The sequence below is a fragment of the Crocodylus siamensis genome, chromosome 5 (genome assembly GCF_052110815.1).
Source record: "Crocodylus siamensis isolate JL-2025a chromosome 5, ASM5211081v1, whole genome shotgun sequence".
Classification (NCBI taxonomy): domain Eukaryota; kingdom Metazoa; phylum Chordata; order Crocodylia; family Crocodylidae; genus Crocodylus; species Crocodylus siamensis.
This window is the reverse complement of record NC_143399.1, coordinates 177,162,522-177,186,940: the sequence shown is the minus strand read 5'-3', so window position 1 is coordinate 177,186,940 and position 24,419 is coordinate 177,162,522. Positions and strand designations below refer to the sequence as shown.

Sequence of the window (24,419 nt, the reverse complement as noted above, 5' to 3'; positions counted from 1 at the left end):
ATAAGGTCCATATAGAGCTTATACTTCCCTGTTAAAGTTGCCCAACAGTTTTATATGTAAGACTGTTTTTAAGTTGGTTACAACTTCTAAAACCTCTAGTAATTCAGGCTCAAATTATCCATGCTAGGAGTACATCTCAGGCTTTTTCTTTTTTTTTTTTTTTTAAACTGTCAGCTAAACTAATTTAGTTGTTTCAGAAAATAAGACTAGTCCATATTTTAAAAAAATCCTGAAATGTGACTTTTTTATCAGGGGCGTGCCATAAATTAATCCAGATCCACAGATCTTACAAACAGAAGGTATTTATAATTTTGCAGCTAAATTCTCCAAAGCCATTTGTAGTGAGATGGTTCCAACTGTGGTAAAGGAATTGACAGCAGAGAAACCTTTACCCTCACTGGCCTATGGAGAGTCAACAGCAAGGTTGCCATGATTTTTTTTTTTATTGACAATCTGCAAACATTTTTAACATAATGCAAATGTAACCCTTCTGCCAAGTCCTGGACAGCAACAACAAAAACCAAGTTCAAATTTAGTGGTTTAGCACCCACTTGCTAAATCTGGCTTGAGTCCCCACCCAGAAGCTTGAGAATACACATGTTCTAAAGCAGTGGTTCTCAACCTTTTTTGGACCAGGAACCATTTGTAAACATCAACGGCAAGTCCAGATCCAGTGTCCCTCACTCCTGACTTGATGGCTCTGGCTCCAGACCCCAGCTCCCCTGTACATGGGGCATAGGGGGCGCCAAAAAGATACACAGAAGTTGTTAAGCAGGAACCAGTAGACCTGCAGATATAATAATGCAGAATGGAGGGGGTAAGGAAAAGAGAGTGGAAGAAATTCAGGCAGCTGTAGAAAGGTAGGGGAGGACAGGGAGTAGGATCAAAAGAGTAGGAATTAGGCTGTATGCACAAGAAGTCTCTAGACACTAGAATATGCTCCAATCCCAAAACCTGTAGTTATACACAGGAGTCCTGAGTCTCTACATTCCCCTGGTATTAGTGAATATTTATAAAAATCATGGGCAAAATATGTCTTTCATTTCCCCCTACTTTATGTCTTTCAAATATGTCTTTCATTTTCTTCACACAAAGAATAAGAGCCTTCTGCTGGTACCAGAGACTTGTGCTCTAGATACGTAGAAGTTAAAACTTGCTGATGACACCAACTGGCCTGTTGATAGGTTCTACAAAATAGAAATGGTGTTTTTTTAGGGTTGAAATTAAGTTTCTACAGTTAAAAAATATAGGAGAACATTACAAATGACGCATTAATCACTTAGATGTTTGAAAAGTCCTAATTTATATTTGTCTGTGTAGAATTACCATGGACCTTGTGCGAAGGTAAAACTTTACATTTTGGTACCTTGGGTGGCTCTGTGAGGAGTAGGAGAGGGAGATGAGGAGCATCAGCAGTGGAATGGGCTACTGTTGCCTAGGTGCAAACTCCTGCAACATGGACTGTGGTGATGGTGCGGACTCCCTGGGGAATGCCGTTCTGGTACCCCCAATGATTTAACACCTAGGCCCGGTGCCTCAGTTGCTGCCCCCAAGCTATGCTACTGTCCCTGTGTACATATAGATTATGATACAATCTTTAATTATGTGATCACAGACTCATTTTCCCTCCACCTGTTCCCTAGATGGACAGTGCTCCAGGAAAAAATCTGGTTTGTATATGGAATAATGCTGTTGTTTGTAAGATTCTTGCTTCCCTTTTTGCAGTAATAGAACTAACATGTTGTAGTAAAGGATGAGGCACAGGAGAAAATTATTCTCATCTCTGTCACTGCATTCTCTTGTGATGCTAGACAAATCAATTCAATCTAAATTTTCACAGGTGGCCACTAACTCTGGGTGTATAATGTAGGAAATACGGACCTGGATTTACAGAATTGCTTAGTGTACAACTGCAACTGAAGTCAATGGGAGCTGTGCTTTAAAGGTATAAAATGATAACCACAATGGAAAAAAATGAGATCATAAATCTAAAATTGGGTATCCAAAATTAGCAGAAACTTTTGGCAGTTTGGCTTTAATTCTTCAATTCTACAGGTTTAATAGCACCACCTAACTTCACACAGGTGATGTGGAGATTTAAAAAATCATGTTTGTGAACTGCATAGATATTAAGAAATCATTAGAGAAATGACCTGAAGGAAATTCATAATTTCATTTACAATGCAGCATTTGGATGGTATACATGAAGTAAGATTTCATTGAGGAAGTGAAACAAGAAATGCAGAAAAACTATCCCTTCATTGAATACATCAGAAGTCCCATGGAAAAATAGTTTGTGATCATCACAGGGAGGAAGCAAGAGACAGACCCTGAGGGGCCGGGGGGGACGCTGGGGGCCAGCACTGGGGAAGGCAAGGAAAGAGAGGGAAAGATGAAAATCTCTTAACTGTAGCTGCAGCCGTGGTGAAACCAGAAGTGGTGGCGGGACCCGGGTGGCTCATTAGCCATATTTTTTTAAAACTGTGGCCAGCTGAGGAGAGGAGCGGGAGGAGCCAGAGGGGAGAGAGATAAAAGGTGCCACGGGCAAGGGAGCCGGGGGAAGACCTGGAAGGTCGCCAGCAGGGAAGGTGTTCCCGGAACCCCAACTGGGGGTAAGAGGCGGCAGGATTGCCTCCCACAGGGCAGAAGACCGCTTTCAAGTCTGTCGCAGGGAAGATGCCAGTGATGGCACAGACAGAGAGGAAGAGGACGCACCTCACCCAGACAGAGGACTCGAGGGAGAAAATCAAAGAGAGCAGAAGGAGGAGGTGGACGACGAGGATTACCCCCGAGGAACAGGGGAGATTGGCAGAGCCTGAGATGTCAAGCTAGGTGGGACCGGTACGAGTTTGGGAAGGCTCCAGGAGCAACTCCAGGTGGGGAATGAAGAGACTAAGCAGCCTCAGGAGGGGCTGCAGAAGACGGGCTCCAGCTGCATAGAGCTGCCCAGCTCTATAGACATAGAGGAGGTGTGACTAGAGGGACCACCGAGGGTCCAGCGAACACATGGGTGGTCTGAAGAATGGAGGAGAGAATGTGGTAGCTGTCAGGCTAAGGCGTACTGAGGGCAGGACCAGTTAGAAACCCTAGAGATCTGGGGCTACTGGTGTAGAGTGGGTTGGGAGATCAGGGAATAAGGGGCCAGGCTACCCTACCTTATGTAGCCAGGAGCCTCCCTGGTACTGATATTGTTCCTTTTTGTTGTTTCTTTCTGTTTCCCACTTTTGGAAGGGTTGTGAGACCCAGCACATAGAGCCCTAGCATTGGCTCAATTAAAAGAAGGGTGCAGTCTTAAGGGAAGCTAGACAGTCGTGAGACCCAAAGGGTACGGTACAGATTTTGGGTCAAGTTGGACCTAGTACATATCCACAGGAAAGCACAGGACACCAACAATCGGAGGTCGAGGCTGGGTATGAGGGCAAGGTATAGGGGAGGTTGGAGCCTCTTGGAAGATTGCCGTCCAGAGGTTCCAGACGCTTGAGAACCCCAGTAGTCGGACCTCACCACTGAAGGAATACACAAAGTTATGGCAGGAGAGATTGGGGAAGAGACTACCCCGGGGCGGGACATCCGTTCAGCGAGACCACAGGGATGGACTGACGGACAGTCCTATACATCCATAGCCGCACAGCACGTGACCGGATGTTTGAAGCCCGATGGGTGCAGTGATGATATAATTAGAGATCATATCATACTACATATATGTAAGGAAACTGAATTTTGGAATGACCTAAATCACTGAATGTTTAGTTTTACAACCTTATGAATTTTTAAATTGTGCTATATGGTAGCCTCTCATGCAAATGTTTATCCAAAATGCAGGGGCAACAGTGCTTTTGCAAGGATAATACATTAGTGAAAATACCCAAGGTATATTTTACGGTAATTTTATTCATTTGTGTGAGAGAGAGAAGGAGCCACCGGGCTCCAAAGCACACGGGCTAAACAAAGGCCCAGCCACCCCAGGTCCGCAGCCCCAAGGAGCCCAGCAGAAATCTCCCTTACCCAGGTGTTTTGGGAGGGGAGGGGCAGAGAACACCAGTTTAAAGAAGACCCCAGGACAGGGAAGCAGGAGGAGCGCAGAACTGGAAAGAGGAGGAGGAGGAGTGAGCCGGCATATGCTGCAGGGAACTCTGAAAGTAACATGGAGTGCTCGTAGGAGACTGTTGCAGAGAGTAAAACCCACAGCAGGGACTTAGAGCCAAGTTCACTGACCCTGTGGGGCGCAGAACTGTTTGTTTACATGCTGGGAGCTGGCGGAGCCCAGCAGGGAGAGTGGTACTGTAATAACCCTAATAGACTGTCACTATAGAGGTTCGCGGTACTGTAGTACACGTAAAATTGTAAAAGCCAATAAGATGGTGTTATAGATGGACTCAAGGTGCTAAAAGAAGTTGTGGCAATCTCCACAAGAGGCTCTGAGAGAGAGAGAGCCACCAAAGGGGGACTGACCACACAAAGTTCAATTGGTTTTAGATATTGGTTGCAAACAACAGGAACAGTGACACAGGCCAGGAGAGCCTTCTCTGTTTTCTTTTTGGTCTTTTGTCGGTTGGTTGCTTGGAACCGAGGACATGTGGCAGGACCAACTGGCTGGTCAGACCCCAGTGGAACGGGCAAGGGTGTAGGGGTGGCAGAGCTCTCAGGAATCCAGGACCCTGCGGGACGATGTGAAACTACTAATTGGACTACACGTGCAGGTAATGGACCAACTCCATTAACATCAAGTCATGGCAGGAAAACGTGGGCTTGTAGGTCATCAATTAGAAGTAATAACATCTTAGTCGAGTTGCAGACGATGTCCTACAGGTCTGCAAGGAACTGCAATACCTGACAATTTGCTACAAAAAAAGTCCACTAACTACTCTTTCTACTGAAGTAGAAATGATGAATATTAGAAAGTTTCTCTGCTTAGAAAAGCCAAGTCTTTCATACCATTGAGTTCTCCATACAAAGAAGCTCTATCCCTCTACTTTGCTAATATAAATGTCTTAAAGCTGATATTCTACTATCTACATCTGGAATTCAGGAAAAACACTTCTATCCACATAACTCAGTCAGCTGGTGACCAGTTGCAGTTGACAGCCATCACTTTTGCTAACTAGACCTTACTCTTTGATTTTTACCAAAGCCTAGGACTTCCTCTGATTCTAAATTCATTTGCTGGCAACCATTAGTACTTTCATGTTTATAAATAAATTGTACAATTCTGGATCGGTATTATATTGATAGGGCAAATATGAAAAGATTCAGAACTTCAAATAAACTTCTCAACCTTCCTATATTTCACTGGTCTGGAGCCTGGACTCCAATTCTCACGAATCCATCTATGCCAAATTATGGAAAGGGTATGCATGTGTATGTACCACGCACATATGTGGAGGGAAGGATAAAGGGAGATAGGAGATCCTAAACCAAGAATTTTAGTAAAGATACTTCATTGAACCTTAAACTTTCATCATTTGATTGCAATTAAATAAAAAATAAGACCACTCCTTGTTTTGTTTTGTTTTACTAACTATATATATAACAAGGTCAATTATATTTTTTCATCCTGTTTGTTTATTTCACTACAACTGCATTTTTAAAGCATAAATTATATAAATTGGCCAAATATATAATAATAAGAATTATAGCACAACTCTACAGAGCCAAATTTAACAAATTCTTACTTTACAGGAAGTCTGTTACATAAAAATTGAGTAAAATATTTAGTATCCCAGAATAAAAACTAGGTCCTAAAATATAAATCAAACGTAATCACTGAGTTACCATTTTGGCTTTAATTTTAAAAGATTTGGATGTGCTTGTCAATATTTAATCAGGTTTGAAGAAAACTACTGTACTTAAATTCATTCCTAAAACCATGTGATTCAGCCTCTCATTATATTTTTCATTGCCAGAACCTTAATAAACTAAGAAGTTCTTTCTGCCCATCAAAACAGCATATAATGCTCACTAAAAGCATCGCTTTTTAATATTTTTTTCCTTGAGCTTTCACGTGATTACAGGGAATGCTTTACTGTCTAAAATCCCAGAACACATGTCATAACACAAACTATACCTGCAATATGAATCTTCAGAAGTTATGTAAATTATACAGATGGTAAAACATATTCTTGCTATATTATGTTTATCTATTACACCTCTTCCCAGCAGAGTTCAAGTTAGTTATTGTCAGTGTAATCATTTCATAAGATACAAACTGCAGAAATGCATTCTAAATTTGGAAAGTAAAAAAACCCTGTATCCTAATTTTTATAAATTAATATCTTTACTTCAATGCAAGAAAAATAAAATGCATTCCAAAACATCCTATTACTGTAATTCATTTAAATGGCAAACCATATGCTGAATATAAAATTGTCCATGTTGATTAAGCTATTCCTGAGTCTAATAAAGGTTTAAACTATCATACATATATGAAGAGCGAGAGTTACACTGGTGTGAGAGCAGAATGTTCCTCAGAGTTAGCCAGTTACATTTCAGGACACAGGTTGAGTTCATTAAAACTAGCCAACTGGTTTAGAATGGATAACCCAGAGTTCAAGGTCTCAGAACGTGTACATATTTAAGCAGACATTTTGGGCTTCATTAATAAATATTATAATATATGCCAGTGAGCTTCAAATAGTTTTCAGGCAAAAAGTACTATTTTATCCCATTTACTTAAACTGTAAGTGAAGGAGTGCATAATTAACAACACATGATTTTGTGAATATCATAATGTCCACACACCCACCACACCCCTCTTACACCCCCTCACAAATCCCACACCCACCCACTAACACACACCCACACCCTCCCCTACACCTTACTCCCCCCACAGACAGCTACACCCCCCCACAAACCCCCCACCCCCACACAGGAGCTAGTTAGCATGCTCCAGCAGACTCCATTAATTTAGTCTGATTCGATGTACTGGAATTACAGTGCATTGGAGGAGTGTTCCTGCACATCTACAAGTGCATTAAGATGCCACTTTGTCCTAAGTTAACATCTGATGAAGTAGGCTGTTGCCTATGAAAGCTCATGGCTCTCTGAACCAATTAATCTCAGGTGCTGCCCTGTCCCACCTTCTGCCTGACTTCAGATTAATACAGCTAACCACCTTGCTGCTTCTTTTTTAAAGCAAACAAACCCTACACTGACTGAACAGAGTTATTGAGACATACTTTGTACTATATTGTATTAATCAGCAATGAACAAATCCATAAAAATAATCTTGACTGTTATTTATTCTTCTAAATAAGACTTGATGTACAGAAGCTAGCTTGCAAATTAATGTAAATACATAAAATTTTTCAAGGACTTGCAAATACTACTTGACATCATACAACAACAAGCTGTGCATATTTTTTAAATTATCTAAATTATTTCCTTTTTCAGGACATTTACTTTTCATAAATAATTTATACCTTTCCTGAGCCTAAAAATATCTAAGGTATTACTAGAAATTGAATAGGTAAATTAAGAAGAGTTAAGATTATCCATAAAATGGGTGACTTTAAAAGGTTTCTTATGAGACTTCCCAAGCAGTAGATAACACTGCTAGCTTTAAAACACAGATACAGAAAGTCATACCCCACAAGGTACAAAGCCACAATACTTCAGATCTGACTGGTGGATAAGAGCAGACATTACAGGGAGGATACAAGGGACAAACCCCGAGGGGCCAAGGGGGAACCCCGGGGGCCAGAACATAACAGGGAAGGCAAGGAGAGAGAGAAAAAAAATGGAGAATCCCTTACCTGCAGCCGGCGCTGCAGCAAAACTGGAAGTGGTGGCGGGACCCACGCAGCTTGTTAACTGCATCTTTTTGAAACTGCGGCCAGCTGTGGAAAGAAGCGGGAGGAGCTGGCACGGCAGCATAAGAGGCGGCGCGGGCAAAGGAGTGGGAGGAGGAAGACCAGAAGGAGAGTCAACAGGGAAGGTATCCCTGGAACCCCAGTTAGGGGTAAGAGGAGGCAGGACTGCCTCTCACGGGGCAGAGGTCTGCCTCGAAGCCCGTCGTAGGGAGGACACCAGCATCGGCACAGAGAGGGAAGAGGTGGATGCATCTCACCCAGACAAAGGATTCGAGGGAGAGGATGCAAGGAATCAGGAGGAAGAAGGTGACAACAGAGATTGCCCCGAAGAAGAGGGGAGAGTGACGGAACTCAAGGCATTGAGCCAGGTGGGATTGGTGCGGGTTTGGAAAGGCTCCAGGAGCAAACCCTGGTGTGGAACAGAGAGCCTAAGCAGTGGGAGGGGCTGCAGAAGACAAGCTCCAACTGCATATTGCTGCCTGGCGGGGGACACAGAGTAGGCGGAACTAGAGGGACCATCAAGGGTCCAGCTAACACGCAGGGGGTCCGCAGTATGGAAGGGAGAGTGTGATAACTGCCAAACGTATGTGTATTCAGGACAGGGCCACCTAGAAGTTCTCAGGGCTAGGCTAGCCCATTTTGTATAGTCAGGAACTTACTGGTATTAACATTGTTTCTCCTTTTGTTTCTTTCTGTTTCCCACTTTCAGAGGGGTTGGAAGGCCTGTTGCATAGACCCTTAAAGTTGGCTCAATCCGAGGAAGGGTTTTGCCTTAGAGGGAATCGAGACAACCGGGTAGACCCCTAAAGGTATAACTCAGATTTAGGGGTTGGGTTAGACCTAATACGTCTCCACAGGAGAGCCCAGAACACCAATAGGTGAGGGTCGGGCAAAGAGACATCAGTGACTTGTCCAGGCTGGGTTTCAGGGTGAGGTGTACGGGAGGTTGGAGCCTCACAGAAGACTGCCATCTAGAGATCCCAGATGCGTGCAAGTCCCAGTAGTAGGACCCCACCACTGGAGGAACAAACAAAGTCATGGCAGGCAAGATTGGGGAAGAGGCTACCCCGGGGCAGGACATCCAAGAAGTAAGATCACAGGGACGGAACAACGGACAGCCCTACACACCCAAAGCCAGGCGGCACACGACCGGATGATCGAAGCCCAACGGGTGCAGAAAGTAATATCCTGCTATTGACTATCGGTGAAGACAACAGATACTACACAACCTTTGTGCAAAAGAGTAGGAATTCTGACCAATTTAATTATATTGTTTGCAACAAACAATATCACTACAGTCTAAATTAAAATGGTACCCAAACTCAATCAAAGAAAATTGGTTTTCATTAGCCTGAAACTGCATTTAGCACAAAATTTGATATTAAGTGATGAAAAAAAAGATACCATCAGAAATTTGCCTATCCTTTATGTTAGTCTTCTAAGCACTACACAAATATTTTCTATTTAAGAACAGATTTACTGGGATCCATTGGGTTAATGGTGTCCACTGTGAACTATGGAATTTAGGAATGTTCTTAAAAGCAACTTTGCAAGCAGGAAATTTTAAAAAAATGAAAAACTTGATCCTGTAAACAACTACCTTAGTAATGTTTTCAAGATCAGGCCCTTAATCTCTGAGAACTGCTTAGAACATGGGTCCCCAACAGTTTTTGCCACGGCCCGGAAATGGCCATGGCCCAGCAAACTGCGGCCTAGTAGTAATAGCCTACCACGGCCAGAATTTCTGGATAGAAGACAAGTAAGGATATCCCCGCACCACAGGTGAGGCTCAGGGAGGGGATGCAAACTCTGTACTGCTGTGGATGCTGCGGAAGGAGCCGTGGCCCCTCCATCTGGCTCTGGGGGGGCCACAGTTTGCCAGTTCATGGCCACTTCCAGTCCGGCAGTTGACTGTGCTGTGGCCCAGCACTGGGCATTGAGAACCCCTGGCTTAGAAAAAAATCATTTTTAGATATGTGAAATGCAGTTTCTCTTAACTGTAAGTTCTATGTAATTAAAATGTAATATTTACATATTTGTTTTGGTAATAACTTGTATTTTGGAGCACATCTACACCTGCAATTAATGCACATGAATAAATTCCAGAGCTTATTGCTCTGGAGTGTTTTGTTCCCGGATGCTCCATTTGAACGTGTACCCAGGAACAAAAAAGGTGAGATCAATTAAGATCATGTGTAGCACATGGAGCTTTCTGGGATCAGCCTGGGCTGGCAGAGGACCCAGGGGATCAGTGTGCCGGCTCAGGGCTGCTTTGACTGGGCTCCAAGTGCAGTGGGCTGGTGGGGGCAAGAGGGTGCTTTAGCATGGGGGCTGCTCATGCCTTAGCCAGCTGCTCCACAGCACATGGATCCCCTCATCCCTGGGGCTCCATGTGCTGCAGAGTGGCTGGCTGGTGCACGAGGGTGCTTCAGCACAGGGACTGCCTGCCAGCTAGCCCCACGCTGAAGCATCTTCATGCCCCAAACAGCTCTGTCACTTTCTACATGTGCGTTTAAGTGCAGTAATTTACTGAATTGTTGGAAAGTACTTGTGTCTGATGAGACTATCCAGTGGTGCAGTGAATGCTGACCTAATTGCTGCACATGGGTAAGTGTGACAATTTACTGAGCATTAAGTTAGTCTACTGTGCAGTAAAATGCATTTTGTTATTATGAAACAACTGTTACAAAAAAAAAAAAATCCTGAAAGAACAAGAAATATCCTGCATAACACAAGGTAACAGGAGCTTGCCTCTATATTTATTCTGCAGGGAGGATTACCAGTACAGTGCCATGAGAGTTTTCCATCAAAAAGAAGCTACTGAGGATAAATGTGTACTAGAATAGATGCTGAAATATGTACAAGAATAGATGCTAAAGTATGCATCACTCTCTCAAGTAAAATTTAATGGAAACAAATGTAATACATTCAAAATATTGTTGAGAGCATTTTTACAACTACATTGAATATGTGCTGAGTTGACAGTGAAGGTTTTGGGTGGATGAAAGAATAGCTTGTGCATTAGCCTTCTTGTCTTCACAATCATGGAAGCTGTCAGAAAGATTTATTTCCTAAGCAGAGGAAGACCAGTCAAATGGAGAGCCCTAAAGATAGAATTCAGTTACATTTACTGGAAGGGGATCTATGAGGAATCCAAGACTATATAGATGCTTCAAATGACCTAGCTTTGAAAATAATTATTTTTTATTTAAAAGAACTGTTCCTTTTCATTTTTCCTTCTACCCAGCACAGTTATTTCTTGACTTATGAGGTGAGGCAGAAGGAACAGGGATTATTTAGTCAAGAGAAGAGAAGAGATTTAAAGGCAGTCTTCAACTACCTGAAGGGTAGTTCCAAAAGAGGATGGAGCTAGATTGTTCTCAGTGATGGCAGATGAAAGAACAAGGAGCAACGGTTTCAAGTTGCTGCAAGGGAAGTTTAGGTTACATATCAAGAAAAAATTTCTCACTTGGATGGTAGTAAAACACTGGAATACGTTACTCAGAGAGGTTGTGGAATCTACATCCTAAGAAGTTTTTAAGACCTGACAAGACAAAGCCTTGGCTGGGATGACCTAGTTAGGGCTGGTCCTGCTTTGAGCAGGGGGCTGGACTGGAAGACCTCCTGAGGTCCCTTTCAGGCCTAACGTTCTATGATTCTATGGCTTCTTATGCTTGTTCTGTTTTCAAAATAAATAATTTTGGTGTCTGTCTCCTTACTGGTTGCCTGTGAAAAGAGTGATTTTTGGGTGGATGATATTCCAGGCTAACTCTCTCCACAGAGAGGGGAACCTATAATTTCTTCTTTCATAACTCAAATGTGAGTTGTCATTTGGGCCAGTGGGGATCTCTCAATGCAGTTGCAGAGTCCAGTTAAAGGACAGAGAAACTGAGATTCTGGGATAGGAAACTGTCACAGGGTAACCTCTGTCTGTTCTTTGGAGTGAGTGGCAGCATAGTGGGAAGAAACTCGGGGTTCAAGGAATCCCCCATGAATGGGTTTGTGACAATATAGCCTTTGCTAGTTTGCATACTTCCTGAGACTCTGACACTAGGTAGAGACATTCAGAAATCCCAAGGCAGATTTAAACTAACTCACGCTGGTTTCTCTAAGTGGACTAGGTTAGTTTGTAAATGAACACATTCACCCTTTGGTGGCTCATAAATATTATGAACATTTTCCATTAAATTTAATTATTTCCCTCTGCGGTTTGCTTGGTGGCGACTAAGCTGAGTAAACTTCGAGTAAAAAGGTTATGGCCAAGTTACTGCTCATGAACGAAAACAGTTCTAATCAAAGGCAGCTTATAAGCAAAGTTACATGATGAAAATATTATATCACCACATACATATTATACATACCTAATATTCTCTTATTTTTTTCCACACCCAAACCAAATAGGAGAAAATTTAAAGAAAAAGCAAAATCTAGACTATATTTTCAAATCCTCCAAAAGTTAAGAAAAGCAGGAAAAAGAGAGAGAGACAGAAGTGAAAGGATTTATCTGGAACAAAAATATCATACAAATCTCTGTGGACTGTCAGACTTTTTAGGATTTATTATCCAGATCTGACTCCTGCCATAGGGACTGGATAAAACACAAGAAGAAATGAGTGGGGGAAAAGAGTACATTATGATGTAATGTGCTATAAACATTGTGGGTCTTTTTGCAAAATTCTTTAAACCAGTGGTATGCACACTTTTGGCTTTGCAGGCCAGATGAATGGTGTGGGGCTGGTCTGCAAGCCAAATCAAGTCCTGCACTGTCCTCATGCACTGGAATAGGACTCCAGTGCTCCGTGCCATCTCCACCCAGTCAGGATTGGGCTCCAGATCAGGCCCCATGCTGCCCTGCATGTACAATCTAGTGAGCGGAGCCATGGCCCATGGGGCTCCTCACAAGATCCATGAGGAACCCACAGGGAGATGACACAGCTCCAGGGATCAGATCTGGCCTGCGGGCTGTGGGTTGAGCATCCCTGCTCTAGACTAAGTCTTTATGATAAAAGATACCATATAAATAAAGGGACTATTATTATCAATAATTTTCTTATTACCAAATGTTCTTTAAACCGGTTCTCCGGACAGTATATTTTAGTAAATCAATTCAGTTCACTTACAACAAACCGTTGGATCTTCATTGCTTCCATCAGAGCAGTCCAAGTGATAATTGCAGGCTGATTCACTGGCAAGACATTGGCCATTAGTACAGATGAACTTCCCTGAAGAGCAGAGCCCTGGTGACTGTGGCCTTGCAGAGTCTGAGAACTGGAAGTTATCCACACAGATACAACCTGTCCTGCTCTGGATAGTTCCTATAAATGCAAGCTGTGAGAATTGTTATTCCAAAATATTAGCATAAACCAACTAACTGAAAAAGAAAAATGTGGGTTATTTTCATAAAATATTAAAAAGCTATTTCACAAGTAACTAGGTATGTTTCTGTTATAAGATCCTACTTTCGTCTGCTTAGAACTTTGCTAAACAAACTGTTTTGTCTGGAAAATCCTGTGCTTAGGCTGACTGATCTGAACGTTTCAGCCAACATGTTTCATCTGTTTCCAAGAATGAAGGTAGGAAAAAATATGGGGTTTTACCTGTGTAAAAATATATTTACTTTACTTTGAAGCTACAGTGCCACCCTGATTTTGAGAAAGGATTTAAAATTTAGTTTGTGGGTTATGCAGGTAAAGGGGATATGCGTTTTCCTTTCCCAGTGAAATTTTGGCCTAATCTGTCAAAGTTATAAACCTTAAAAAAAACTAACCCAAATCCCACCCCCGTCCCCAAGAAAACAAAACAAAACAAAACAAAACAAAACAAAACAAACAAAAAATTCCCAGCTCGCTGTACAGAGAAGCATGTCAGATTTTGGCATCTCTGTTCCCTGAAGAGTCTGTCAATGCTGCATGATTCATCCCCTCCCAACATCTGCTTGTTGAAAGGGCAGAGTATGTTCTATCCCAGGACTTAAACAAAACTTTTGTGGCCCTATAGGCCACCCTGGTGCTGGATTCTAGAACACAGTCACATATATCAGTCCATTAAAGTCATATATATTAGATCTGAACCAGTTTCCAATCATTTTTACTGGTTTATGTGTAATTTCTGTCCCTAACCCCTGAGAACATGGAATTGGGCTAAGGATTGAACCTCAGCTTTCCTTTACTATTTCATAAATAGCTATGAAATGTGTCCTCCTCTTCCATTAGCAAGAGGTGGACATGCAAAATGAAACCTGCTACTCCATTAGTTGAAGTGGTAGAGGCCTATGCTGAAATAACATGTAATCAATTAAAAGATTAATCACCCCATGAGCAAAAACTAACCAGGTTATAGTTACACAAGAAATTCTGAGATTTCCAAACTTTTGAGGAAAGCTCAACATTTGCAGGGTTTTTGTTTGTTTGTTTTTTTGTCTGGGGGAAAGGTAAGCAAATGCTATAGAGAATAAGACTCACATCACAATCTTCATTCATCCTTATACCAGCTTTGCTATGTTACAGATGCTTATTTCCATACAATTCATGGGATATATCCATGTAATTAATCACTGGAATTTATTCATTTTAATTCAGCAAAAGAACTTTCAAATTCTATATTGGTCCAAGTCTCTTTCCCCTCAGCTTTGGTTGTGCTGTTTGTTTTTAATTGACAAAGCACACAAATTTACCTTATATACAAAACTGCCAGAAAACAAATATTTGTACATCAAATTTCATCAAGAGAGATGAAATAATTCATTTAAAAACTAATGACTGAATAATTCTCCTTTGTAGCAAAAGACTCAAAAACACTATCTCCTGTCACTGATGCCAATATATATCATTCCACTAAAGTCACATACATCATTCATATCATTCCACCAAGTTACCCTTATGTTAAAGTTAGCTATGCAGTATGTCAGAGGAGAGCCAAGTCCAAGGTGACTAATGTATGGGGATATAGCTTTTCTGGTAAATAAAGCTGGAGGCTGCAAGGTATGAATAGTTAGACTGTTTTTGAGGCACTATCCTTAAGTGCCTCAACTGCAACAAGCAATTAAAAAGCAGAGAGTCATTCATAATAAACATGGCTTCAGTAAGTAAGGTTATATATTTTCAAACAACCTGCTCATGCCTTTTTCATGCATACCTTTGTTTTTTTCAGATCTGCTGGTAGCCTCACATCAGCTCTGACCCATTCCTTGTTAGTTGATGTATGAGTCTCCCACAGCACTTGTTCCTCCTGTCAGATGCAGAATAAAATGTTACAAAGCAATTGTTGATCTCTCTATAAATTATCCAAGTTAATTTTGCCTTTAAACTCTTTCTGGCATGACCTGGACACCCCCTCCTCCTTATTCCTTTATGTGAGGAAATATGACTGCACCTATTCATTGTAATCTTACATTATTTTTACAGTGTGGACTCCAGGGGAGACAGGGAAGGGGAAGGTAAGATATGTATTTATTGTGATTAAACTAGTTAATTACCTAATTACCAAGAGGTAATTTGGTAGCAGTAAAATGAATTGGTATTCAAATTACCTTTGTTTCTGCTGGACTTTCTCAGAACACAGTGAGATGTTTCTAAAAAGTATTATGGGCCTGATTCTGCTCTAATTGAAATCAAGGACAAAAAATCCTATCAACAGTAGTGACAGCAAGACTGGGTCCCTCTGCATTAGGGCATTTAACAACTAGCAAAATGAAAGATTATCAAAAGACTGTACTGAAAACTGAGGTCCCTTTCTATACAGAGGACAACTAAGGTTTGGGAAGGTAACAGAGAAAGCTCTCCCCTGCCACACTTCTGCAATGTGCTCAAGTGACCAGTTTCCATTCCCAGTCTGCTGAGAATGACAACTGGAATACTCATTGTGCTTAAACATTATGCGAGCTATCCTGAAAATCTCAGGATCAGTCTGCTGCTAATTGCAAGCATAACTGAAAAATAAAGAGTCCAGTTAAACAAAAGAAAAGCACAAAGTGGAATTTGCCAAAATAAAGAAAAAAAATCTGTCTGAGGATTGAGCAGAAGTAATAGAATGGAAAATATATGAATAATATGTTTTAACTCCTTATAGATCCTCATCTGGAATACTGAGTATGGTATTGGTTATTCCATCACCAGAAAGGATATTGCAGAGATGTTGGAGGTTTAAAGGAGGATATACAGAATATTTGAGGCATGAGAAAGCTCTCATATGAAAAGATTTAATCTGTTTACCTTAGAGATGAGATGAATAAAAGAGGCTATGCTAGAAGTATATGAAATGAATGGTATGCACAGAAGGTCAGCGAGTAACTTCTCCAAATATTATAAAACAAGAGAAGGGGATTTTTTTGGATTAGATGGTCCATAAAACCTGATCCAGTATGGCAGTCCCTATTTTCCCAAGTGTTTGGGTTAGTTTTTTTATACACTTGGATTTGCATACTACTATAAACCAGTGAATTATTATTTAACCCCTTGAGCCAAATGTATTTATTCACAGCATTGAAAAGCTAAATACAGTGCATTCTTCATTAAACTCGGAGGCAAAACATCAGTCTGAAAAACTCAAGATGAAATGAGGCCAAAACCTCACTTCTGAATTCTGTGGGAAGTGAGGTCTTGGATTTGGTGGTTCATATCTAATTTACAATATACATAATCTTAGAAATAATAGCAAGTAGTGAGTTGCAACACTGGCATAAAATGTATGTACTTCTCTTCTTGTTCACATCTTAGCAGGTTTGAAAAAAATGTTTCCCATCATTTGGAAATGGCCTGTCTTGCACATGCACAGCTAGTGTAGTATCATTCTGCAAAATAATGCATGCACCAAAATATACACAAAAATGGTATTTGGCCACAACAGCCAGCTACATGATGAACAACATGAATATGTACTGTGACCCATACAGCACAGCAGGCAACAACAGGCCATAATTTCAATTACTGCAGTGACAAGCATTTGGCTTTCTGAAAAATTAGGGTAATTTTATCTAATGTTTTCTATAAATTTTGTGTTACTCAGAAGTTCAGTTTGCTTGATTGGACTCATCTGACAATAATATCCTTTTTCATCTCACAAACTTCTTTAGGCAGCAATCTCCCATGATCCTCCTTCTTCCCAGTTTATATTAATTAACAAGATACACTGAAAGACACTATATCATTCTGTATGTTTGCCAGCATGCAGCACTATCACAGCATCTGCTTTTATTACAAATACCTTGAATATATCAATTTAGTTATAATTAAAGACTGGTCCATACAACAGATCTTACCACTAGCTTTTATAATATTTCTTCTAATGGTCCAATACTACTGTATCTTTCAAGACTAGAATTTATTTATCTGCAGTTGATTGGGAACCTCTACTATTTTTGCCTGGCTTAATCCTTCTTCCTGTAACACATTCTTTTTCTTTTGCTCCTCTCCCCAGTCTCCCCTAAGAATGTCCTATGTGTCCTTTTTCCAACAACTCCTTGGTCTGGATTTATCATTGCAACGTAGGATTGGATGGTGGCTGAAATTGCTGTTGCTTAACCTTCGTAGTGTTGTACTAGTCTTATCCATAGAAAAATGTAGTAGAGAGTTACATGGGGGCACTACTTCTATTGCCCTTATTGTGCTGCACTTCCTTCCAGGAGTAATTTCTACAAATGAAAGTGACCCAAACTAGGAGGATGTCCATTTTTCTTTTCTTCCAATGCTTTTCAGACATTTCAGCAGTTGGAAGACATAAACCATAACTTAAACTATTTCTTTCCAACTTCATTTATAAAACTAAAAAGCACTTATTATTTCTGACACTTCTTTACAGGTGCATTCAGAAATACTACTGTCTGACTGCAATTACCATTTTTTCCTGCTTTTTTCATCTCAGTGAATAATTTGCAACAAATGGTTGTTTTTTTTTTGCTTCAGAATTCACAAAAAAGATTAATTATGCACAGAGTCAACACAATATTATTAGAAGGAGGGATGGGGACACAGAGGGAAAAAAGGAAAGAACAGATAACAGATAGTGACCAACTATGCTGTTATCCAGAGTCCCTAAAACAGCACTTTTGTCACAGATTTAGAAAACTGGGCTTCAGTTGGCTGACTTCAACAATCTTCCCCAGAGCAAAAAGAACCTTTCTGCTGCTTCAGCAGATGAAGCACGATGCTGCTTGGTACTGGAGACCATGACTGCACCATTTCTGGTTTAGGCAATATTCCTGGCCCACCTCCTGATTTAGAAGCAGTATACCTGTGTTCTTGCTGACTTGCTCCTGGGCTATTTATCTTTGTTCTCAAGAAAGCTAATTAGCTCCCCTGCAGCACCATATTAAGGCAGTCACACGAGACAGATGCAGAAGTGTTGAATACTTCTGGCCTGTGGAGTGTCTAGGCTCCAAATAGGTTGCCAGTGGATATTTATGTGTTGCATAGATTCAAATCAGCTAGGTTTGATACAATCTTTTCTGGAGTACCAAAAACTAGCCCAAACCATCTCTGAACCACTGGGGATTATTTTCAAGAACTAAAAGGAGGACAGTGGAGATCCTAGAGAACTAGGCTCAGAGAAGGGCAAACACTACATCTACTTTAACAAAGAAAAAGGAGGAAGAGAGGGTGGAGACCTGGGAATTATAGACTGGTCAGCATACATTCTAAATTAAGGAAGATACTGGAGCTAACTCTCAAGCAACACATTTGTAAACACCTACATTAAAATAAGGTGACAACAAACAGGCAATATGGTTTTTTTAATAACAAATAATTTCTAATTAATTTCTTCATTAGGACACTGGCTTAGTGAATGGGGGAAACCGTGAATTTGACTAATCTCAACTTCCATAAGGTTTTTGACAATGTTTCACATGACATTGTCATAACCACACTGAAGAAAAATAGCCTAGATTAAATTACTATAACATGGATATACAACTGAAAGAAAACTACACTTAAATGGTAGTTATCAATATTTTCTGTCAAATTGGTTGTATTAAGTGGGATTTTGCAAAGGACTGTCCCTGGTCTGATACAATTCAATATTTTCATAAACAACTTGGCTGATGGAAGAGAGATATACTTATAAAAATGCAGATGACACCAAGCTGGGAAGGAATGCATGCACTTCAGAGGGCAGGATTAGAATTCAACATCATCTTAAAAGATTGTAGAAATGGTTTGAAATCAATACAGTAAAAAAGTCAATAAAGTACTCCACATAGGAAGCAAAAATCAAATGCACAAATATAAACTTAGATATAACTGACTAAGCAGCAGTCCTAAAGGAAAAAATAGAGAGGTCAGAGTGGACTGCAAGCTATTGTAGAGGCAAAAATATGCTTTCATTGCAAAAAAACTCAAATGTCACTCTAAGCGAAATCAAGAAAAGGATCATGCAAGACATGTCCATGAGACCTAATTATTTTACTGTACTTGTGATGGCAAGACTTCAGTTGTAGTACTATGTTTAGTATGGGCACTGCACTTTCAAGTGCAAACAAGCATTCGTGGGACCCAGTTTATATGCTGCATACTAAATGCATATGCAGCACTTTCAATTTCCACTCAATTCTCCTAATTTTCATAGGGCAAAGACTTCATCTTTTATTTCTGGGGATACAGTTCCTACAATGAAAAAACTCATGGTGTTGTGGGGGAAGATTTCTAGGTTCTCTTCCTGACCTGGTTGGTTTTTGTGCGATCAGTAGAAGTAAAGCAGTTGGGCCAGATCCCAATAGGTTTTTAGGCACCTAAAAGGGATTAGATGGAATATAGCTGCCTAGAGTCACCAGAATCAATCACAACTGACCACTCTTTAGCCTAGAATCACTAGGTATCTTCATTTTGGCCTGAAAAGTTATCCAGGCCACTTGTTATTCCTACAGGAACTTGCCTGAAATTTCACATCAAACAAGAGTCATCAGATGGGATCTATTTTCAGCCTCTAAATTTGGGCCATTTTGAAAATGATTCAGAGACCACAGGTTCCAGTTTCCATTTCAAACATATCAGCCTCATTTCTCTTCTTATGCTGTTACCAAAAACTGGGTAACACTTTCTCCATCACTTCTAGAGAAAAATATAATTTAGCAGGTCATTTTGAATGTTGCTCCATAGTTCAGCAGCTCTATTACTTTCCGTGTTTAGAACTTTTAACATTTTCTAGTGGACCTCCAGCTCAATTTATGGCCAACTTTGAAGATGCACACTTTTTCCATTTTAAGCTTAATGGCTGAATAGCAAGAGGTACAAGAGCTGGAAAGCCTTCTCTACCAGCTTTCCATTAAAAAAGAAATACTAAATGTGAGGTAGGGAGCTTCCAAACTGAAGCTGATGTATTTGAAGGGGCCTTTATGCAACGTTTTGCACTGTGATTATTGCTCTTGGCATCTCCAACTAAACTCATATACAGTAATTACATTTTGACTGTAAGGAGAGTGCAGTAATTACAGCATCAAAAGGATAAGACACATTGTGTAAACAGAGCATGACGAATTGATATGGGAAGTATCAAGAAAGTTACTTTGATGCATGTCAGTTAACTTATCAATTCATTAGATTAATTTCCCTATGTTCTGAGGATTTGGTGTTTCCTCCTGCTATCCACATCCCTCAGCCCCTTTAAGTGGCAAGAAAAGAAGGCATATTAAACTGCTTAAAATAACCAAGCTTCAATCCAGCAGAACACTGAAACATGCATAATTTTAAGCACATGAGTAGATTTCACCGACGTCAAGATCTCCTGTTGGGTCTTTCACAGACAGTGCTACCAAAATGAACACAAAAGGGAAGGGGGAACCACAGCATCTGGTGTCTAGTGTTACCAGAAAGAGGTTTCTCCAAGTTCTGGTCAGGAACACCAAATGCCTGGAGTTCCAGAATTCAACACTGAAAAAGATAATTACTGTAATTCCTATTTGACCCAAGGCTCCACAATTGATTAGAGGGGGAGCTAAGATTAATATCCAGCAGTTTGTGCTATCAGTTCCAACACCACTGAACAATACTGTCCCCATGGGCTAGGTACAGACAGTCAAAGAGCCTGAGGCTGAATCAATTTAGTTTTTGCATGTTAGTCTAAAATGCACAGATTAAATAAAAACAGAAGTGAACAAACATTTACCTTTGATTCAGAAAATGCAGCCATATACCTGCAGTGGCTCAGGCCAAAAGCCAGGGGGAGCTAGAGTAGGGCTCTGTGTTCATTTTCTCCTTGAGCTGCCCCCCAGGTCTCTGGGATTTGCAGTTCAGAATGACAATAGCAGGACTCTGCAGGGTTGTTCATCACTTTCTCTTCCTGCTTTCAGGTGCCTCTGGGATTTGTAGTCCACAGTTGCATCCAGCAGTAAGTTTGAGCAGGGGAAAGGGCATTTAACTCCCCTTCCTGCCCCCAGACTCCAGCTGGGGTTTGCCGGGGGGGGAGGGAAGCAGTCCCCCCCACCCTGCAGACTGGGCTTGTCTCCAGCTGGGCTTGTCACCCCACCCGCTTGTCAGCCAGCCCTCCCTGCCCCAGCTAGGAAACAGAAGGGTGGGGCCAGCCCTGCTCTCTAGAGCAGAGAGCACAGCCTAGCCCATGGCTGCAAAGCATGCTGGGGGACTGTGATTTAACTTGAACCAGGAAGATGTCTGGGACAGAAGTGTCATAAACTTGTTTGACCCAAATCAGTTAAGTCTGATAGTACATTCAACCAGGTTTATCTTAAACCAGTTTCAGCCATTTGAAATGGTTTATGTGTATTGAACTTCTATTCTGTTACAGGTTTAAACCAGTTTCTGATCACTTAAACCAATTTGTGTGTAACTTTTGTCCCTAGCCCTAAAGTATTTGATGTTTAAGCATAGCAAATTAAAGCTAGTTACCTCACGTGTCTGTACATGAATGCATGGAGCCTGGGAAACAAGCAGGAAGAATTGGAAGTCCTTGCACAGTCATAGAACTATGATGCAATTGGAATAACAATTAACAATTAAAATAAACTTAGTGGGATAGCTCACATGACTGGAGCACTGGCATCAATGGGTATAAACTGCTCACAAAGGACAGGCAAGGGAGAGGAGGAAAATAGGAGTTGCATTTTATGTAAAAGAACTCCATGATTGCTCAGAGCTCCAGTATGGAGACAGACCTATTGGAAGTCTCTGGGTTAGGGTCAGAGGGGAGAGAAACAAGGGTGATGTCATAGTGGGTGTCTGCTATAGACCACCAGACCAGGAGGATAAGGTGGATAAGGCTTTCTCAAACAGCTAGCAGAAGTTTCCAATTCACAGGCCCCAGTTCTCATGACCATGAGATGACTGACCATGAGATGACTGAGTGCAGGATTCTGAGGAACAAAAGGAAGGAGAGCAGCAAAGTAAGAACCCTGCGCTTCAGAAAAACAGACTTTGACTCCATCAAGGAACTGATAGGCATGAAACCTTGAGAGGCCAGTCTGATGGAGAAAGGAGTCCAGAAGAGTTGGTTGTATTTTAAAGAAGCCTTACTGAGGACCCAAAACAAACCATCCCAATGCACAGAAAAACTAGCAAGTGTGACCAGCCTGGCTTAGCAGAGAACTCTTCAGTGAGCTAAAACACAAAAAGGAAGCTTACAAGAAGTGGAAACTTGGATAAATGACTAGAGAGGAGTATAAGAGTATTGCTTGGGCATGCAAGGATGAAGCCAGGGAGGACTATACTGCGGTTGCTCGGGGATGCAGGGGGCAGTCAGGAAGGCCAAGGCAGAGATGGAACTGGGACTACCCAGATCAAGGACAACAAGAAGTCTTTTTTTAAATACATAGAAGGCAAAAAGAAGGTAACAGGTAACAGGGGGACCCTGCAAGACACATTAGGAAATTTGGCTGTCACACCAAACGACAAAGTTAACCTATTTAACAACTTCTTTGGTTCCATTTTCCTGAGCAGGGACCAGATCAGTCCCCCCACTGGGCCCCCCTCAGGCCCCAGGGGAGGCACACCTAGGCCAAGGGTCAGTGAGGATCTAGTCAGGGAACTTCTGGAGGGACTGGATGTATTTAAATCAGCTGGTCTGGATGATCTCCACCCCAGAGTGCTGAGGGAATTAGCTGAGGTCATAGTGGGACCCCTGGCACGGCTTTACGAGCACTTGTGGTGCTCTGGTGTGGTGCCAGAGGACTGAAAGAGGGCCAATGTGGTTCCCATCTTCAAAAAAGGGAGGAAGGAGGTCCCAGGGAACTATAGGCCAGTTAGTCTTACCTCTATCCTGGGTAAGCTTTTTGAGAGAATTATTCTGGCACATGTCCACGAGGGGCCACCAGGGGAGATTATGCTTAGGGGCAGCCAACACGGGGACATTAGAGGCAGATCCTGTCAGACCAACCTGGTGGACTTCTACGATCAGGTCACCAAATCATCAGATGCAGGGGTAGCAGTGGACATAGTCTTTCTGGACTTTCGGAAGACCTTCGACACTGTCTCTCACCCTGTTCTCATTAAAAAACTGAGTGACCGTGGTGTCGACACCTACACAACCAAATGGGTCGCTAACTGGCCGGAGGACCGCACCCAGAAAGTGGTGGTGGATGGGTCATTTTCTATCTGGAGGGATGTGGGCAGTGGGGTTCCACAGGGCTCGGTCCTCGGGCCTGCACTGTTCAATATCTGTATCAGTGACTTGGACGAGGGGGTAAAAAGCACCCTGTTCAAATTTTCTGATGACACTAAGATGTGGGGGGATGTGGGCATGCTATAAGGAAGGAAACAGCTACAATTGGACCTAGACAGGTTACAGGGGTGGGCAGATGAGAATACGATGGGATTCAACAGTGACAAGTGCAAGGTGATGCACCTGGGGAGGAAGAACCAGCAGCATACCTACAGGCTGGGGAACTCCCTTCTCAAAAGTGCAGAGACAGAAAAAGATCTTGGAGTCATCATTGATGCCAAGATGAACATGGGCCGGCAGTGTGGGGATGCAGTCAGAAAGGCAACCACGCCTTGTCATGCATCCACAGATGCATCTCAGGGAGGTCCAAGGAGGTGATACTCCCCCTCTATGTGACACTGGTCAGGCCGCAGCTGGAGTACTGCGTCCAGTTCCGGGTGCCGCACTTCAAGAGGGATGTGGACAACATGGAGAGGGTCCAGAGAAGGGCCACTCGCATGATGAGGGGGCAGCAGGGCAGGCCCTACAAGGAGAGGCTAAGGGACCTGAACCTGTTCAGCCTCCACAAGAGAAGGCTGAGGGGGGATTTAGTGGCCTGTTACAAACTAGCCAAAGGAGACCAGCAGGCATTGGGGGAGTCCCTGTTCCCCCAAGCACTACCAGGTGTGACTAGAAAAATCAGTAGAGGGTAGATTCAAACTATACATCAGGAGGCACTACTTCACTGTCAGGGTGGCTAGGATCTGGAACCAACTTCCAAGCAAAGAGGTGCTGGCTCCTACGAGGAGGTTAGATGTACACCTTGCTGGGGTTGTTTGAGCTCAGTACTCTTTCCTGCCATGGCAGAGAGTCGGACTTGATGATCTGCTCAGGTCCCTTCCGACCCTACTAACTATGAAACTATGAAGCCAGGAAAGCTGAAGAGCAACTGGAGTTGCAGCCAGCAATGGACATGAAGGGTAACAAGGGTTTCAACAAGTATGTCAGCAACAAGAGGAAGGTCAGGGAAAG

General features: G+C 42.0%; 1 protein-coding gene across 1 annotated transcript in view; it reads right to left on the bottom strand.

Moving 5' to 3' along the window:
- The window catches only part of MALRD1 (MAM and LDL receptor class A domain containing 1), a 500,931-nt gene that overhangs the window by 438,574 nt on the left and 37,938 nt on the right, over positions 1–24,419 (bottom strand). Inside the window, exons 7-8 of the mRNA XM_090049813.1 lie at positions 14,943–15,035; positions 12,929–13,136 (exon numbers count right to left, since the gene is read on the bottom strand). Of these exons, the coding sequence (XP_089905939.1) occupies positions 12,929–13,136; positions 14,943–15,035 (301 nt within the window). The remainder of the gene's footprint in view (positions 1–12,928; positions 13,137–14,942; positions 15,036–24,419) is intronic.